This window comes from Alexandromys fortis, unplaced genomic scaffold (genome assembly GCF_014885135.2).
Source record: "Alexandromys fortis isolate MF-2015 unplaced genomic scaffold, M_Fortis_MF-2015_v1.1 scaffold_1, whole genome shotgun sequence".
Taxonomy (NCBI): Eukaryota; Metazoa; Chordata; class Mammalia; order Rodentia; family Cricetidae; genus Alexandromys; species Alexandromys fortis.
In genome coordinates, this window is record NW_026067927.1 from 12274520 (window position 1) to 12293485 (window position 18966).

The 18966-nt window shown below is 46.3% G+C and overlaps 3 protein-coding genes and 1 long non-coding RNA gene across 5 annotated transcripts in view; 2 read left to right on the forward strand and 2 right to left on the reverse strand.

Moving 5' to 3' along the window:
• Positions 1–3463, reverse strand: part of Utp4 (UTP4 small subunit processome component) — a 43395-nt gene extending 39932 nt beyond the window's left edge. The window contains exons 1-2 of one of the 2 annotated variants that reach the window (XM_050143785.1): positions 3392–3463; positions 2555–2715 (exon numbers count right to left, since the gene is read on the reverse strand). In XM_050143785.1, the coding sequence (XP_049999742.1) occupies positions 2555–2713 (159 nt within the window). In that variant the 5' untranslated portion in view covers positions 2714–2715; positions 3392–3463. The remainder of the gene's footprint in view (positions 1–2554; positions 2716–3391) is intronic. The other variant, XM_050143786.1, reaches the window with a different exon arrangement.
• A 49-nt stretch (positions 3464–3512) lies between these two features.
• Positions 3513–11155, forward strand: Chtf8 (chromosome transmission fidelity factor 8). The gene is made up of 4 exons (XM_050143792.1): positions 3513–3597; positions 10097–10152; positions 10418–10535; positions 10931–11155. Exons 2-4 carry the CDS (start codon positions 10130–10132, stop codon positions 11153–11155), a joined length of 366 nt encoding a protein of 121 aa, XP_049999749.1. The 5' UTR covers positions 3513–3597; positions 10097–10129.
• On the reverse strand, positions 6987–10924 carry LOC126502632 (uncharacterized). The gene is made up of 2 exons (XR_007591991.1): positions 10559–10924; positions 6987–7378 (listed from the first exon to the last, which is right to left on the reverse strand). It is a non-coding gene; the product is annotated as an uncharacterized lncRNA (long non-coding RNA).
• Positions 11152–13639, forward strand: Derpc (DERPC proline and glycine rich nuclear protein). The gene has a single exon (XM_050143791.1). It carries the CDS (start codon positions 11152–11154, stop codon positions 12769–12771), a length of 1620 nt encoding a protein of 539 aa, XP_049999748.1. The 3' UTR covers positions 12772–13639.
• Positions 13640–18966: the final 5327 nt, after the last annotated feature.

The window sequence follows — 18966 nt, forward strand, 5'->3', positions numbered from 1 at the left end:
CTTCCTTCCTTCCTTCCTTCCTTCCTTCCTTCCTTCCTTCCTTCCTTCCTTCCTTCCTTCCTTCCTTTTTGAGGCAGGGCCTTACACCATGTAGCTCTGGCTGCCATAGAACTCTCTATATGGACCAGGTTGGCCCAGGACTCATAGTGATAAACTGCTTCTGTCTTCTGAGTGCTGGGATTAAAGGTGTGCACTACCACCACCACAGCCACATGGCTATAGCCTCAAATTTTTTTGTTTGTTTGTTTGTTTTTCGAGACAGGGTTTCTCTGTAGCTTTGGAGCCTGTCCTGGAACTAGCTCTTGTAGACCAGGCTGGTCTCGAACTCACAGAGATCCGCCTGCCTCTGCCTCCCGAGTGCTGGGATTAAAGGCGTGCGCCACCATTGCCTGGCTTAGCCTCAAATTTTTAAGTATTTTTTCTTAGATATTCAATATTTTCATATATGTCAAAGTATTTTAATTTTATGCCTGTTTGACACAAACAGACTATGCTTCCTAGCTGAACTTGCAAGACCAAGCGACCTATGGGATAAATGGCTATGTCCAAAAGGCTGAAGTCAATGGACTGAAGGCAACACAGGTCTCCTTACTTCCAGTCTCTTCATTCTGATTCACTAAGCATGTCTTTCTCTAATGACATAACTGAGGTCAGTAACTCTTAATTTTCAAAGACAATGTGTATGTATATGTGCATGCACGTGTGTACATATGAAGGTCAAAGGACAACTGGTAGGGATTGGCCTCTCCTTCTACCAACATGGGTGGCAGAGATCAAACTCAGGTTGTCAGCCTTGCAAGCAAGTGTCTTTACCCACTGAGTCATCTTACCCAGCCAGGGGTTAGTAATCTTTTTTTTGGTTTTTTGAGATGAGTTTCTCTGTGTAGCCCTGGCTATCCTGGAACTCACTCTGTAGACCAGGCTGTCCCTGAACTCAGAGATCTCCTTGCCTCTGGGATTAAAGGTGTGCGCCACCACCGCCTGGCCATCCTGACCAAATTTTAATGAGTAGAAAAGGAGACATGGGGAAAACAGAAGATGAGACTGAATTAGTTAGCTGTTAAAAATACCTACAGCAGAGTGACAGAAGAAAATGAGGGAGGGTGGGTAAGAAATGGAGGCCTTATCACTCAACATTACTCAGCAGCAAAGAGCTGAAATAGTCACCAGCATTGCTGACCTAGTAGTTCCCCATCTCACAGAATTTGAAGTTAAGTAGTGAAGAGGCCATTGAGCAAATATACAAATTATGCCAAATACAGTGGTTAGAAATGACAAACAGAAAAGTCACAACATGCAACAAGTGTACACCCAAGCATTCTTGTCCTGTTTTTGGCAATGACCCATTTGTTGTGGGCAAGGAACTCCAACTGTTACACACACACACACTTGTTCTTCAGCACTTCAACTCCACGGACGATCCCTAAAGCTTCCTGTCAAGACTGCTTCTCGCTGCTTTATTACACAACTCAGAAACGGTCTCTTTACGGATTGTTCTTTTTTTTTTTTTTTTTTTTCCCCGAGACAGGGTTTCTCTGTGGCTTTGGAGCCTGTCCTGGAACTAGCTCTTATAGACCAGGCTGGTCTCGAACTCACAGAGATCCGCCTGCCTCTGCCTCCTGAGTGCTGGGATTAAAGGCGTGAGCCACCACCGCCCGGCTCTGATACTTGTTTTAACATCGGTACTGGACACGTACTCAGTCTCTTAGAAACATTTACAGAATGCCTGATCTCAAATGCCAGGCTGCTGGACACTGGATACTCATTTACCCGGCTCTTCTCTCTTGAACTGAGCGGAATTTGCACCCGAAGAATATTAGTAGTCAGTGTCCTTGGAGGGAAAGTCTTCGGAGCTTGAGAGATGGCTCAACAGTTAAGAGCACTTGTTCCTGCAAAGGGTTCCCAGCACCCAATGGTAGCTCATAACCTTCTAACTCCAGTTCTAGGGGATCCAGTGCTCTCCCTGGACCACCATGGGCATTAGGCACAACTGAGGTGTACATACATGCACGTAGGCAGAATACTGCTGCACAAAAAAATGATACTTGATGTGTACCCAAAGACATTTTATCTAATTAAAAATTTCCTCTACTCCTAAATATAGACAATTAGTCCACATCCTTAGAGACCAGTGAACTTGTTATCACGCTACCTGCTATCATGTTCCAGAGTTTTCCGGTATTAGGTATTACAGCGTTTGAAGACCTTTGATTGACAATAGAATGCATACTAAGACTCCCAGCAGGAAATGGTATTTTACCAAAATCACAACGATCTCAACATTTTCCTTTCTTCTAGGGGCAAGACCCAGCACACTTCAGTCCCTAAATGGCACGACACAGGTAGGATCTTTCTACACAACTTCAGCTAGACAAACCCTGACCTGCTTTCGCCAATCAAAGGATTTCATATATGCTACAGAAGCTCTGTAGTTCTAGGCAATTCCATCGCAGGTGCACTCACTCCATCTATCTTAAGATAGGACATGTAAGCTGTAGACTTGGAACTTGGAGTTAACATCAGGACCACCACACCAGGCTCCCTAAAGACTTACTTTCTCCTGAAAGTAGTTTGCTGACAAGTTATAAATTTCCACTGTGCCATCTGTTCGTGAGACAGCCAATCTGTTTGACTGGTTATTGTAAGCAACGCAGCGGATGCCTGATGGAACATAATTAAAGAAACGTACTCGATGGACCTTAAATTCACCCATTCCTGGGGGGACAAAAAGACATCGTTAAACGTTAACTGGAGAATCTCGCAGGCATTCAATTTATTACCACCACTGCTGGATGGGAGATTCCAACGATCTCTCATTAACGTTCATTTCCAATAATGATATCGTGCCCCAGCAAGGCTCGACCTCCCCTCAACACGGATGCTTCAACAAATTAACCCCAAGGGCCTACTCCAGTCCTTGTCTTTTTAGCCTACTGGAGGAGAAGAGTTTGAAAACCGGCATTTTAGCAAGAATGCTAAACTCTTAACTTTACTAAGTTTGCAAATGACAGATCCACTCCACGACAGGGACGTGAGGCTGATGGGGTGGTGGGGGGGGAGACGACCCAGAGCACAAGTGAGCAGCGACAAGACTTGGTGATTTTTCCCGACTGCCTCGTCTAGTAGTTACCCCGCACACACCTACTGAGTGGAACTTATCTGCCCCTCACTCGTCTACCCTCAAGATTAGGAAGCCACAGGCAGAGAGGGCACGTTTTGAAGAGCGAGAGGCTTCGCCACCCCCTGCCCTATGCTAGGTCCCAGGAGTGACTTCCACCCCCTGGAACCGGCTATCTGACAATGTTCGCGGGTCCCCAACCCCAGGCGAGCTGCACCCCCTCAGAACCCACTGTCCCGGCAGCCTCCGGAGGTTCTTCCCGAACTCACTTACCGCCCGGCACTCGCTAGCCCGGACCTCACCTCTCTCCGCCCCGGCCCCCACGTGCGCGCGCGCGCTCTCCAGCTCTACCCCGGAAGTACTCGGCGAAGAGAGGCCGGAAGTGCGCAGGCAATGCTCGCGGCGGCGGCGACGGCGGCGGGAGGTTCGGTTGTCGCCCGTTGGCCGCGCGGCGCCGCGCTCGGCGGCCGCCATTGCAGGTCAGGCCGCGGGTGGGGGGCGCGGGAGGCCGCGGGGAATGAGGCCGGAGGCGGGAACCGGGGCGAGAGCGCGGTGGAGCGGCCAGCTAGGGAGCCGGGGCCGGGCGGGGCGCGCGGCTCGGGGAGAAGAATGGCGAGCGGAGGGGCGGGGAGCGGGCGGGGGAGGGGCGCATGCGGGGCCAGGGAGCTTGAGGGCCGCGGGGGCCGAGGCTAGCCCGCAGCGGGCTGGGGGAGCTTAGGGATGCTGAGCTTGGACAGGGACGGAAGGAAGGCAGCGAGCGAGCTGGGCGGAGTGGGAGAAAGGTGGAAAGACTGGCGGAGCGCGGGCGGAGGACGGAGCAGGGGGCGGCGCGGGCCGGATCCTCGAGGTATGTGCGGGGAAAGGGGCTCAGTCCCCGTTCGGGAGGCCTGCTGGAGTCGGATGGACCTGGAACCCAGAAAGTAGCGGGAATGGCAGAAGGAGGCTCAAATTGGGGGTTGGGCGGAGCTGACAGAAATGCGAGGCTTGTTCCAGGGGACATTTATTTTAAATCATGGTGTTGGGGGGGGGGCTTCTGGGAGACAATATTAGGAGGGTGGTTGCAAAGTGATCTCGGGGGCTTTGTGGGTGGAGTGGAGCCTAGGGTCGAGGAGGGTGGTGGCCTAGAGAAGCGGGACTAGGAACAATTTTAGATAGTTGAATTGAATGGTAGAGGAAGGTAGTTGAAAGAGGATTTTTTTGGGAGGAGGGTAAAGGATTTGAAGACCGGTGGGGGCCACACATGGAAGGAAAAGCACTTTAAATAAGAGTCGGGGTAGTTTCTTAGGGAGGTAGATGGTGGATTAGACACCGTGGTAAAAACAGTTCCAATAGTAGTCTCGGATAGTTTGAAGGGAGTTGGAGAAACGGGGGGAGGGGGTTTCCAGAAAGTGGGTGGGCTTACAAGTAGAGTCTGTCTAGGCGAAAGAGTGGGAGGGGGACCAAGGGTGGAGGAGAGAGAAGAAAATGGGAGAAGAATCCAGCCGAGAGGGGACCTCCCTTGCAACCGCAGCGCACGCTCGCGCGCTCCGCCAGAAAGGGTTGGGAGGAAGAGGCAGTGATGCCAGGAAGTGGAGGAAAGGTTGAAGTGGGGTGGCAGAGTAGCAGAAGATGGAGAAAACCGGAATAACTCAAATCGACCGAAGCCATCTTTTCTACCCATTGTCTACAAATAACAGTAATTGATTCCCTCCAATGGAGGAAGCCTACCACGTGATGGGAACGTACCACGTGTGTGCATAGTGTCTAAACACGTTTGGAAAACATTCTTCACTAATTAAAGTTCGGAAGCATTCAGTTCCATCTTCCCTCCACAGCCCCTTTTGCAGGGGAACAAGTGTCTCATTTAAAGTAGTTGAGTCTTTAACCCCGCCAAGAGACAAGGCACCCTTAGAAGTTAGGATCAAACATTCCCTCCAGTCACAGAACCACCATGACACTGGTAATAAAAGTGATTTGTATTCAGTCATATATAAAATGTCCTCGGCTGTTCATTTGGCAGAAAGACACAGAGAAGTAGTTGTCATGTTTAGAGAAATGACCTAGAACAGCTTAATTCTGAGGCAATTTGGTAAACCCTGATTTTAGTGTTTGAACTGTTCTCCAGTTAGAAAGTTGACTTGATGACCTCCTGTTTTTATAGGCTATTTTTATTCATTGTAAACATTGGCAATGTGGGTATTAGTGATATTCTACTTGACATATACTAAGAAATATGTTTAACTTTTTTATACTATAAAGAAGTGAATTTTAAAGTGTAGTTTTGGAAAATTACAAGAGATTCCGTTTAAAACAGGGAAAACCAAAAATACTCGAAGAACTAGTGCCTATCTTGTACATTGGTTTAGTCCAGCAGTAAAAGCAAAAGACAACACTAGCTGTTTGGATATGTTATAATGAACTTTTTTCCAGACAGGGTTTCTTTATGTAGCCCTGGCTGTCCTGGAACATGATCTGTAGACTAGGCTGATAAAATGGACATTTATAAAACATTGTTTAGTCCTAGAAAGTTTTATATGTTGTTGAATCATTGAGTCACGGTCCTTTGTTTTTCTACTTGTATGATTAGGTATATATCATACCACATATTATTTTGGGAAGTTACCATTGTGAGGGTCACTGATCTCTAAGATATTATAACCCTGTAATATGTAATGATATAGAGAGCAGAGGATGAGAATTGAGTTTGGTCAGATATTAAAATGAAAAGTCCTCAGTCCTCATGACCTCTCTTCCTCATGAGGGGCAGAGATCAGGGTATAATTTTGAATCCTGAAGGTGGCATTGAATTTGACTTTTAAAGGTTTCGAAAACCTAGACAGGGATAATAGCTAGCTTAATTGTTAACTACTTTGATGTATTAGCTTGAATTATTAGCTACTTTCGAGACAAGTTACAAGGTTGCTTGCAGTTTTGTAGGAGAATAAGACCAATTGCATATCTTGAAGTACTGTATGAGAAGGACCGTACTGTGTAGTGGTTAGTGTTGCATTGCCTCTACTTCTTACAGCTATGTGATCAGTTGCTTAACCTTTAGCCTTTCTAAACCTGTTTCCTTGCCATAAAGAGTGTGATGACCATGACAGGATAAAATGAGATAATGCAGTAAACATTCCAAAGATTAGCGACATAAACTCTTTTTGTATTGGTAACACTGCTGCTTTTCTAAACAAGCCAAATCTCAGGCCAACCTAGAAATGGTCATTGTCTCTTAGTGTTAGAATGAAGTGAGACTGAAGACTCAGAAATTGATGCCTTACAGAAAAATTTCTTTGTGGTGTTTTTGTTCTTTGTTACTACTAACAGAATTTGGCTTGTTACAGGTTAAGCGTTACTCAGTTCACACAAGAAAGGCTTCAGATTTTGGAATATTTGCATTGACTTAGCAGATGAGCACATTTAAATTGATAAAACTGAAAAACTTAAAATTTGATACTAGTAAGTAACCTAATATAAATTAAATTTTTCATATTTGGAAACATTTCATGTTTTAGAGGTGTTATACTTGGCCTCCTCATCTTTTGTAGTTTTTTTTTCCCTCCTGCCTAGTCTCAAGGAGTTAGGTACAGATTAAGATGATCATTTTCTTACCCATTTTTGTTTTTAGAAACAGGATCTTTCTGTGTAACTGGGCAGGAACTCAGTCTTTTTGCCTCAGCCTCCCAAATGCAGGGATTCCAGGTGTATACCAGCACACCTGGCTTTTTATGTCCTTTTGAATAAAATCCATGCTCATTCTCCTGTCACCCCCATCGGTTGTGTCCCCAGTTCAGCACTTAGTTTAGCTCTTGGCTAGTTCTCTAGTGAGCTCAAGGAGCAAGCAAAGGAATAATAGAATTTAGATGCTACAGGAAATTTTAAGGCATGAAAGTATAATTTTAAATTTTACTAAATTAAATACACAAATTATACAAACATAATCATTTCAGTACATAGGTGCATCTAAACTAGACTGACCCATAGAGCTTGAATTACCTAAATAGATTTAGCATAAGTTTTTACAGGCTTGGTGGGGCATAGTAACAGAATGCCCAAGCTGTGGCCCGTAGAATTACTATGTTTGCCAGTATTAATAGAAATAGTTCAGGCAAGGCCTCCTGCATCTGTGTAAAAATGTATGTCTTCAACTGAAGTCCCATGGGTAGGTAGGTATTCAAGTGCCACTTCTTAGTCCATTGTTGTGAATTCTTGTTTGATAGGAGACTATCCAGGAAACAGAGCATGCACTGAAAATACCTTACATCCACATTGTCTATCTCATTCCTGTGGATAAAAGCACATAAAAATTGAAATGAGTTTTCAGGAAGTATGGTATTTTGGTACGTATGGTGCATATATGCATATATAAATATGGAGGACAACCTTAGATGTCTTGGTGGTTGTTCCACTGCATACCTTCAGGCGTTTTAAGGATTTTCCTTTGTCTTCTCATGAGGTCACTGCTGTTACAGGTGCTAATGCTGCAAGTTTGCCGTTTTCATGGGTTCTGGAGATTTGAACTCAGGTGCTCATTCTTGCATGGCTAAACCCACTGTACCATCTCACTAGTTCCAGGAAGTGAGTTTTATCTTTAGACCATGATGTTCACTTATATGGCCTCCATGTCATTTCCTTAGACCATCCATCTTATTTTGTTATACCTTGCGCTCATCATCATATACCACCTGCATCTTCAGTCATCAAAGCTTATTTGAAAGAACTTCACCTGTGCAGCATTGGCCATTTACAATCCGTATATTACATACTTGATGAATTATAGTCAGAGACTTTCAAAATGCTGAACTTCTTTCTTTACAATCTAAAAAATTAGCTGTTCTCAATAGGTTATGAGTCTAAACAATCTTGCATGTGTTATATTTAGTCATGATACAAGTGAGTCATAATCTACGTGTTAGCCTGTAGTCACTTAATGTGATCTTGCAGTAGCTTTCCACTTTCAAGCTAGAACCTGAATCTCAGCCTTTTGAATTGGGATTGGTATCCTTTCACTTCAGAAGTGCTTTGGAGGCTGGACTTAATGCTACCTGCCTTTGATACGTACGGTACTCGGGAAGTTCAAACAGGATTGCCAGTTCAAAGATGGACCTTGTCTCAAAAACCACTCAGGTTAGGGCCTGTGACTAGTCTTGTTATATGTACAAAGATCTTTGCCTTTGAAGTTGATAAATTGCCTTTTCTTGGGTGGGACCACAACCTGTTTTGGTCCAGAGACCTAACTTATTCAAGGTGGTACAAGTCTTGGTGCCCTTTTGCTGTTGTGAACAACATTTAAATATATTGTCACTGGCTGCCTAATTTCTTAATTCCTTTTCATTCCTGCTGGCTCTTGGTTTTGTCCTCTGGGAAGGGAAAGTTAGGTAGTGATTTTTAAGTAACGAGATGACCCAGTTTCCTGTCTCAGCTTTACTATCTTTACTCCAGTTGAATATGTACCACGTATGAATAAGTGACTTTATCTATGTATGACCCAATAGCCTCAACTTCAAAATAGGAATAAGTACCTCTTACTAGAGTTGCCATGTTGATTGAAGATACCATGTTCACATGTAGATAGTGTATGGTCCATAGTGAAAATTCAAAATATGGTAGCTGCTGACTGACTCTGTTTTTGGTGCTCTGGAAAGAGGTTCTGTCATCCTACTGGAGGTCCAGAGTGATGATAACCAGTAAAAAGCCTATTAAATGACATGCTGGAGTCAGCTATAGTCCTAACTATCTGGAGGCTGAGGCAAGAGTATACCTGGAGTCCTAAGCCAGCCTTGGTTGTGTTGCAAGTCCTTAGCTTGAACAGGGAAAAAAAAAAAAAAAAGGGAAAAAAATTTGGAGTGTTTTGTCAAGTTTGAATACAATTATAAAACCTGTTGACCAATTATATCACAGTTGGTTACGCTATATATTGTCTCATTCGAAAGACAACCAGAAGTTGTAGCTTTGGCCCTCCAATCCAGTCTCCTCTCTCCCTGAATGACAGTCACAGAGCAAATGAAGCTAGATAGCATCAGCTTTTAGGGTACGCAGAACTGCCACCAGGTGGCACTGTTAGATAGTGTAAAAGTATAAAGAGTTTTCCTGATCTAAGTGAAAGGTGGCCACTAGTTGAGAGTCACATTAGAATAGCACATGCCTTTAATTCCATGACTCAGGAGACAGAAACAGATGGATCCTGAGGCCAGTCTGCTCTTTACAGTACCAGGATAGCCTGAGTTATATAGTGAAACCCTATCTCAAAAGAAAGAAAAGAAAAGAAATAACCTTGTGATTTGCTGCAGTACACCTGAGTGAGACAACAGTCTCGCTGTTGTCAATAGCAACTGTACTCTATGTGTTCAGAATCAGCAAGAAAACCTAGCCCTTTAGGCCTTGCTAGGCAGTAGAGAACGTACCTAAAAGCACTTAGAAAAGTGCCTGTCAAATGGATGGATCTAGAAAACATTGAGTAAGGTAACTCAGACCCAGAAAGACAAATATCATATGTACTCACTCATAAGTGGCTTTTAGACATAAAAGCAAAAAAAAAAAAAAAAAAAAACCAGCCTACAGTTCACAATCTCAGAGAACCTAGATAAAGAGGACCCTAAGAGAGACATACATGGATCTAACTACATGGGAAGAAGAAAAGGACAAGATCTGAGTAAATTGGGAACATGGGGACTGGGAGAGGGCAAAAGGGGAGGGGGGAATATATAGCTCAATAAAAACAATTGAAAAGTGCCTGCCACACACTGGACGGGAGTGTACAACTCAGTTTGCAGAGTGTTGCCTAGCATGTAGCCCTGGATGAGATCCCTAGCAACACATAAGCTGGAGGTAGAGGCAGGAGAATCAGAAATTCAAGGTCATCCTCACCTTCAGGAACAACCTGGTGTAGAGAACCCTTCTCAAAGGGAAAAGGTACCTATCACACAAGTAAGTGATAAATATTAGCTATAATTATTATTGCCCTAAAGGTGTTTTTTCTTTTCTTTTTTTTTCTTCCTCCAGTTTTTCAGTCGCTTTTTTAAAGAAGGAAGGCTCATGGTGCAAATTGTTATTTCTAGGTAAGTATGTTTTAAGATTTTACTTAGCTTGAGTGCCAAGGGCTATACTGGTTTCACACTGTTCTGGAAGCATTAGGGTCCTCAGGTAAATCTTATATAACTATTTGCATTAAGATCTCTATTTCAGTTCTCAGCACTGCCCAATTTCCCAAGCACTTGTATTCATCCCAGAGTTTCTTTGGGCCTCTAATGGTGGTGTAGGTATAGGACATTACTCATCCTTCACCACTCAAAAATATTGTAACCACCAGCCCTTTGCTTGCAGTGCGGGGGCTGGAGGCCTGGCAGAATGGGTGCTGATGGAACTACAGGGGGAGATCGAGGCTCGCTACAGCACCGGATTAGCTGGAAACCTCCTGGGAGACCTACATTACACCACTGAGGTGAGGGGGCTTTTATTCCCTACCTTATGCCTCAGTAAAGCAAGCTACACCGAGGTGGTGCTCCCAGGACCCAGTGTGAGAACTGTCCTCAGGTTTGTGGCTCGAGGTTTAGCCAGTCTGTAGAACTGTCTGCTTGCTGTCCCACCACTTTCGCAGTAGCAGGGCAGTGGAGCCTTGGGGAATCTGCAAGGTCCTAAAAATAGAAATGCTCTTTACTTGGGGCTAGAAAGAATAAAAAGGGCACAAGGGTGGATTGTCCAGTGCAGTTTTTTAACAGTGATAGAGCCAGATTAGGGACTGTGAGGTGCCAGCATTGCTGCCAAGAGCAGCTTTACAAGGCACCTGAGAGGAATGGCCTTGCCCTCAACCTCAGGCATCTCATTCTTCTGCCAAAGGGAACCCCTGTGCTGATCGTGGGGCACCACATCCTGTATGGGAAAATCATCCGCCTGGAGAAACCTTTTGCAGTCCTTGTCAAGCACACTCCTGGGGAGCAGGACTGTGATGAGCTTGGTCGAGAGACTGGCACTCGGTATTTGGTGACAGCACTCATCAAAAACAAGATCCTCTTCAAAACTCGCCCTAAGCCTATTATCACCAACGTCCCCAAGAAAGTATGAAAGAACCCCGGATTTTCCTTAGAGAGCGGCCAACTCCTTGGACTCGTGCTCCATTGCCACCTCGAGGACGGCTGGACGGTTCCCTGGGACCACAGGGAGGACCTGCTATGAACACAGGCCACCCAATGGGCGTGAACTCAGATCCTTTCCTTATGGCAGCAGGTTCTCTTGGGGGGAACCTGGCTCCATTTCCAAGGAATCCAGCTTCTTTTCCAAGTTCATCAGGCTCAATGGCTTCAAATCCAGCACACTTTCCTGCTGGTGCTCGTGACCCAAGCATGGCTTCTTTTCCAAGAGGGATGAATCCCACTGGTACAGGTGCAGTTTCCTTCCCAAGGCCAGGTGGCCTTTTGGGACCGGGACCAGGACCGGGTTTAAACCCTAGAACAGGGGGTCTTCCAGGCCCAGGACCTATGTCTAACCCCAGATTAGGCGGCCTTTCAGGCCCTGGTCATATGGCCAACCCAAGGGCAGGTGGGCTCCTGGGAACAAGTCCTGACCCCAGAAGTGGTGGCCCTATGGGCCCTGGATGTGCGCCGAACCTGAGGGCAGGTGTTTTAGCCTCTGGTACTGGTCCTCCCAATCCTAGGCCAGTTGGCCTGGGCCCTGGACCAAGTCCTAATCTGAGATCAAGCTTTTTAGGTACAAACCCGGCTCCTAGGTCGGGTATGTTTCCAGGCCCAGGCCTGGGGCCCAATCCACGAGCAGGTGGCTTAGGTCCAGGCCTTGGGCCCAACCCGAGAGCTGGTGGCCTAGGCCCAGGCCCAAATCTGGATACCAGAGCAGGTGGCCTCTTGGGTACAGGATCTGGTCTTAACTTAAGAATGGCTGGACCTCAAGGCTTAGATCTTGCTCCCATTCTAAGGGCAGCAGGTCTTTTAGGAGCAAATTCAGCTTCTTTCTCACAGGCTTCTGGAAACATGGGCACAAACCCACCTACCATGACAAGAGTACCTGGTCCCATAGGACCAAACACAGGTCCTAGCTCTCGAGGAATTGGCCTTCCGGGGCCAAATCCCTCTGCCATGTCAAGGGCTCCTGGCCCCATGGGCCCTAATTCAGCTCATTTCTCAAGGCCAGGTGGCCCAATGGGGGTAAATGCTGGAGCCTTTCCAAGAGGGACAGGATCAGGAGGACTGAACCCAGCTGCCTTTTCTCAGTCTTCTGGCTCACTGGCTTCAAATCCAGGTACCTTTCAGAGGTCTGCTGGTCTCCAGGGCTCAAATCCAGCAATTTTCCCTAGAGCCTCTGGGCCACTAGGTCCCAACCAAGCTAACTTTCCAAGGGCCACTGGTCTGCAGGGTCCAAGTCCAGCTGCCTTCCCAAGGTCTGCTGGCCCATTAGGCCCAGGTCAGGTTGCTTTCCCAAGGTCAGCTGCTGGGCACCTGGGCTCTTCTCCAGCAGGCCCTGTGGGTGTCAACCCAGCTCCTTTTGCAAGACCAGCAGGAACCCTGGGTCTTAACCCAGCTTCCTTTCCAAGGATGAATGGCCCTGTAACCAAGACTTTGGTCCCATTTCCTAGGGTAGGCAGCCTCCCTGGTTCAAATCCAGCTGCTTTCCCCAGACCTGGGGGTCCCATGGCTGCGATGTACCCAAATGGAATGTTACCCCCTTAAATACCATTTTTCTTCCAGGGCCACTTCGTTTTTCAAATACTGTGGTTCTGGTCTGGGACTGTCTTAGATAAAGGAGTAGATCTGGAGCTACAGTCTGAAGAACATAGCTGGGGCTCAAGTTCAAATGAGCCTTCTTTTTCCTCTGCTTTTTCTCTTGACTGAAGGCAAATTATTATTTGTGAGACACGGACTATGGCAGATCAAATGATCCTGACCTCAAGAAAAAGGATTTCTGGACGCCTGCTGTGCTGTTGTCCCACAGCTTTCTGCCCCTCATTTCTTACTAGTTTCTTGACTTGTTCTTGTGGACTTTTCCTCAGGGATGCACTGGCCTGCAGGTCCTAATTCCCCTGCTCACCACTGGAGAATTGGCTCACTTGCTGCATTGGTGAGCGGACCATGCTTCAGTAACTCTGGCCTGGTCACCCTGGACCTGGTCATGTTCTACTGCCAGACCTTTCCCTGGGGGCTTGAACACAGAACGGAGAGGTGGACACTCACGTCACAGATCCACACATTTCTGCTTGACTGGACCTGCAGCTCCTTTCCCCTGGGACTTAGGTGCCAGATTTAAGGCTCCTCTGATCATCCAGCTCCCTCTCCACTGGTACTCCCAATCAAAGAACCTCAAAACTTAAACTGATGTGGATGGGAATTGGGGAATTAGGGTGGGGGTGGAGGGACGAAAGGGAGAATCACTGTGCTTTGTTCGGCCTGATGTGAAGGATGGTTGGTGTTTTTCCTGCATTGTCTCTTTTCTTACTGTTTCTTTAATAAATGGGATGAGAGGGCTGTTGCGGTCATTCCATTTTGTTCTCTCTTCCACAGTGGGCACGTTTAACCTCTGCTTGTCTTTGTTTTGGTGCGACAACAACCTTGTATCCAACATGCTTGCATTTGAGCGGTAAGCTTTGGTTTAGCCGTCACTCTTCTGTTTCTGTTTTGTGGAGTAATTGGAGGAGTGCTGGCATTTTTTGGTTGGGAGACTGCATCTGATAGTTATTTCATGAGCCTGAGATTCACTGATACTGCGTATGCATGAGCATTCACGCATGTGTCGTGTTAGGGTGGCCTAAGTGACTTAATTCCCGAAATTGATGCAAGTGTGACAACTTGCCTGATTTTTGAATTTTTTTAAATCAGCATTTTAATTGTTTTTAATATCTTCCCGCTTCCTTTTTTTTTAAATATTTATTTATTTATTATGTATGGAATATTCTGTGTGTATGTCTGCAGGCCAGAAGAGGGCACCAGACCTCATTACAGATGGTTGTGAGCCACCATGTGGTTGCCGGGAATTGAACTCAGGACCTTTGGAAGGGCAGGCAATGCTCTTAACCACTCAGCCATCTCTCTAACCCCCCCCCCCCCCCCCCCCCTTCTTTTTCACCCTCCTTTTTTTTTTTTCTTTTCCACTTCCGCCCCTTTTCCCCCTATAGGAANTAAAAGATTTATTTATTATTTATTTATACAGTATCCTGCCTATAGGCCAGAAGAGGACACCAGATCTCATTATAAGTGGTTGTGAGCCACCATGTAGTTGCTGGGAATTGAACTCAGGACCTCTGGAAGAGCAGTCAGTGCTCTTAACCACCGAGCCGTCTCTCCAGCCCAGCATTTTAAATATTTGAGTGGTATGTGTGCACTCATACTGGTTTTGCATGTCTGGGAGTCAGAGGACAGTAGGGGGTGGGCAGTGGTCATCAGGTCATCAGGCTTGGTAGTAGGTTTCTTTTACTCCTGGGCCATCATCTTGCTGGCCTCTTCTGAATTCTACTGTTACCATTTCTACCATTAGTCCTTTTAAAACTAGAGTAGGAATCAGGTTTATTAAGTACAGGAGGACATAGCTCTGAGATTCCAGCAGTTTCTTTAGATCTAAACTTCTAACCTCATGTGTTGAAGACTTGGTCCCCAGTGAAGCTCTATAGTAGAGGTAGGAGATGGATTCTTGGACATGGGTGGAGAAACAGCTCTGCTGATAGTCATGGTGTAGGAGGCTAATTGGTAAGTGACGCAGGCTGTAGGCAGAGCATAGCTGGAGAGAGTTAGTCATATGAACATAGCTTGGAGAGGTGTGTTTTGTCCCTGGCTTCCTCTAGCTCTGTGATACTCTGCCTCACCATGTACCCAGAACAGTAAAGTGATAGGACACCAAAAGTGTGAGCCAGGGTGAACCTTCCTCCAGAAGCTCACCTGGGTGCTTTGTCACAGCGATGGACACACCAGCATTGTGGAAGAGTTTTTATTTTGATAAGTTCAGTAAAAAAAAATTGTTGACCTGAAAACAACAAAAAGCTAATCTCCAAGGATAATGAAGATGACAGCGTCAGAAGCAGCTGCTCGTGGTTGCCAGCAACAGGTTGGCAGCTGCCTTGTCACCCAGAATTGTTTGCATTTCGTGGCATTGGGGCTTGGTGGTGGCCCAATAAGGCCAATTTAGCACTAACTGTGGGGTCATTAAGCTCCTTTGAGAGAAAGGTGGCTAGAACCAGTGGTGGCTGGCACAGGCACACCATCAAGCTGCCATAGCAACATCAGGAATACAAGAAACAGCACCAGAATGACACCTGCAGTCAACAGAGGTGAGGGTGGGGGAGGGGGGTTGGAAGCTCAGGTCCCTAATGGTGCTGCACAGCACTCTGAGCAGTAGAGAAGCCAGAAAGTGTGATGCCCCATCCAGCTCAGGAGATGCTATTACTCAGCCAAGTCCAGCCAAGGTGAGGTTGAAACTCTTGAAGGCCAGTGTTAAGAAAGAGGAGCTTACAGCAGCCAAGGTTTCAATCCCATGGCCTTTAACAAGAAAGGCACTCCTGAGCCAGAAGTTGGGGGAGTATGATCCCTGCCTTGGGGAGCACCAAAGCTTGGATGGTGAGGAGCTACAGAAGACTTGGCAGAGTAGAGGACTAAGCTGGTGAAAGAGCTAGATAAGAGATCGGCATCAGTGCAGGTGAAGGAGTTTGCTTGAGACCTGCAGGACCTCACTGAGGAGCATGCCATTAATTCCAAGGAGAGACAGAGATCTTTAAGGACAAAGGAGTGGTGCAGGAGGAGGAAGGTGTGCTGCAGGGGAATGTGAGCCTGGCGGGTGAAAAGTTGGCCAAGGAGAACGTGGGGCTGTGGAAATAGCCCTAGCACCTGCTTTGTACCAAACCTCACCATGCAAGTGGTCTTCACATACCAAAACCTTTGCTCTTTGGTAACCAGATAAGATGGGGAATTGGAGAGGAACGGACTTGACACCTTCCATGTGAACTAGAGTGATAAACCAATGGTCTCATGAGTGAGAATTGGCAGAACTGGGTCAGCCCGCAACTGCAAGTTCAGCAGGGCCTCAGCTTCTCAGTATTTCACACTCAAGGAGATGGTGACCTTTAAGATGACTAAGCAGAAAGGGAAGAAAGTCCTCAGAGTGGTAGTGCTGGAAGATGACATAGCCTCTTGAGCATTAGACTCAAAAAAGGGACTTAGGTTCCATACTGCTAGACAAAGGTCAGCACCAATTACCCAGAGTGGAGAGGTGGTCCTGGATAAAGAGGAGCCAGTATCTTGAGCCTGCATCCTCACTAGATGATGCTGGAGTTACGAACATGAACATCAGGAAGGAGGATGACGGGAGTGGAGCTCTGCTATCAGAGTCCCAGAGGTGCAGAAGGAGAAGGCAGAGTTAAAGCTGCAAAAGCGGTTGCAGGTGGGTGGGAGAGGGACATTGGTTGTGGCACCTGCAATAACAGCAGCATCAAGAAAGATGGTAGCAGAAGGGTCATCCTGAGAAAGGGGTCCTGGGAGACTTCTGCTGCACTCTATGAGGATTTCCCACCTATGATTTTTCTGGCAACCTGAAGGAACAGGAGCAGCTCCTGGATTTGAGTTCAAGGAGGGTCATATCCTTAGAATGCTTTCTAAATAAGTCAGGGAAAACTTGAGCTGGAGCATGGCCAGCCTGCATAAGCAGCGGCGAGTTCTCAACCTCCTCCACCATTCCTGGACAAGGAGCTTCTTGTGAAAAGGCTAGTCACAGCCCCATTGCTAGATAGCGCAGTACAGAGTATGGCCCCAGCATGTTGCCACTCCTAGCCATGTACAGCATTGGGAACAAGATCAATCACCATTAAGTACAGACAGTAAAAGGACTGTGTGGCTTCATCTAAGACTTCAAGGAGAAGGATGGCTATAAGTCTGATGTTAAGGTTGTGAACTTAGATGGCCTAAGCTAGAAACTCAAAGGAGGTTTTCCAGAAGCCATTCCACTGCTAAGGTAGGAAGGGGTTGGCAAGGGTAGACAGCAGTGAGCAAAGAGGCTTACCTGAAGATGAGCTCCCGCGGCACACCTCTGCAGTGTGACTTTGCTTAAGAGGCAAGAGGCCCATGCATTGTGTTCAATGGCTGTGATAAGAACATTACCACCAAAGCCCCCTCCCTTCTGATTCCCTCCCACCCTTAATGTTAAATAAAGTTCCCTCCTTGTTTAAAAAAAGCAGGTAAAAATAAATATGTTTACAAATTGTAGAAATAATACAAAAGAGGCTGAAATTTCCAATGAGGAAAACTCAAAATGAGTCTCATTGTATAAAGGCTCTTCCCTTGCAAGAAACAGGGATACAGCTGTAGACCCAGTTTAGTTTTGCTGCTGAAAAACTTACAAAATAAATTAGAAAATCCAGTCGAGGTCAAATGTTGTAAGCTCACTACTGTACCTGGATCTTGAATCTGAGGAACGTCGACCACAGTGCAAGGCAGAGGAGTGACGGTAGGACAAGCAGTGTTCATCCGGAGCCCACTGTCCTGTGCTAGCCTTCAAGTAAAAGCTGAAGGGAAACACGCCTTGTGGTTGACTGACCGGATTGCCTCCATTGCAGAAAAGCCCAGAGCAACGGCCTTTAACAAATGGCTGCCGCTTCCCAGCTGCCATTGGTTGGGCTTGACATCAGTCAGTAATTTTATTGGAAACTTGAGGTCTGTGTGCTGTGGCAACTGTTAGCTACACCTGGAAAACCCTTGTGTTCATGAGAGGAAGGGAAATGCCAGGGTTTGCCCATCTGTGGTTCCGAGTGCACTTCATTCCTTTGTAGGAAGCACCTGTGTACACCGCTTTCCACCTTAGTGTTGGTTCTGAGGCGTTAGCTGGCCCCTCTGAGAACAAATGTTTGGAACAAGTATAAGCACCCCTAAAGTCAAAGGCTTAGTCACGCTCCCAGGTTTTAGATCCAAAAGCCGAGTCTGCTCTTGATTTCAAAACGATAAAAAAAAAAAAAAAAGCTTCTCATCACTCTCCAAAAGAAGCAGGAAAATCAAGCAGCTCAGAGTGGTGAGAGGTCTGAGGATTGTTGGACCAGTTCCAGCTCCTAGTTTGGTTTCCGGACTGAAGAGCAAACGGAGTATCCATTACCTGGCCATAGGATTCCTTGGAGAAGCCACTGAGGAGAATGGATTGTCTTAAAGTTGGCCAACTTGGATTTGAGGGTTCGTTTGGGCAACACCAGAAAGCTTTCCACTGGGGATGATTGTCGAGAACGGTTATCTAAAAGTCACACATGCCAACCAGCTGCCACGTTACTGACCAGTTCCGAGATGAAAAACCGTGCGATCAGCAATGGTATTCTTTCCATGCATGTAGGGGGCAGCCTTGTAAGTCTTGTAAGAGTTTGTTCTCTGCCACGTGAAGAAGCTTCCCCATGAAAATGAAGAGGTAATTGCTGTTCTCCCCCACTAGAAAATCACAACCAAGAACAACTGTGTGCCTTTGAAGGGAATGAAATGTCAAGTAGGATGTCTGGCCTCAGATCAGAGCTGAATTTGAGAGGAATTCAGGTATGAATGAGCCAAAATAGTAACTAAGACTTCTCTGAACACATTGGGTTTTGAGCTTCCTGGTGGATTTGAGCTCAGTACAATGTCTTGACAATTTTGAAACCCTTGTAAAGTCTGAGCAGTTTCCAGTTGGAACACATTCAGTCCAAGGCTTCTGTGGTTTTTTTTTTAGCACCCCGACAATCTGTCTGTCCATCCTGTCAAATTATTTTTGTAAGAGTTGGGAGCTCAGGTAGCTCAACCTGGCCTTGTACCTCTGATCTCTTACATCTACCTTCCAAGTGCTGGGATTGTACCCATGACCAAACTTTCCTTTATAATATGCACAAACGCCACCAAACGCAGTACTTAACCCCTGGGATGTTTTGATGTGGAGTGGAGTAT

What these genes read in the sequence shown, in the direction of transcription:
- Chtf8 (XM_050143792.1), top strand. Translation starts at nt 10,130, where the DNA reads ATGGTGCAAATTGTTATTTCTAG. An exon ending in GTGCAAATTGTTATTTCTAG is followed by an intron (nt 10,153 to 10,417) that starts GTAAGTATGTTT and finishes CTTTGCTTGCAG; the next exon opens with TGCGGGGGCTGGAGGCCTGG. An exon ending in ACCTACATTACACCACTGAG is followed by an intron (nt 10,536 to 10,930) that starts GTGAGGGGGCTT and finishes CTTCTGCCAAAG; the next exon opens with GGAACCCCTGTGCTGATCGT.
- Derpc (XM_050143791.1), top strand. Translation starts at nt 11,152, where the DNA reads ATGAAAGAACCCCGGATTTTCCTTAGAGAGCGGCCAACTCCTTGGACT.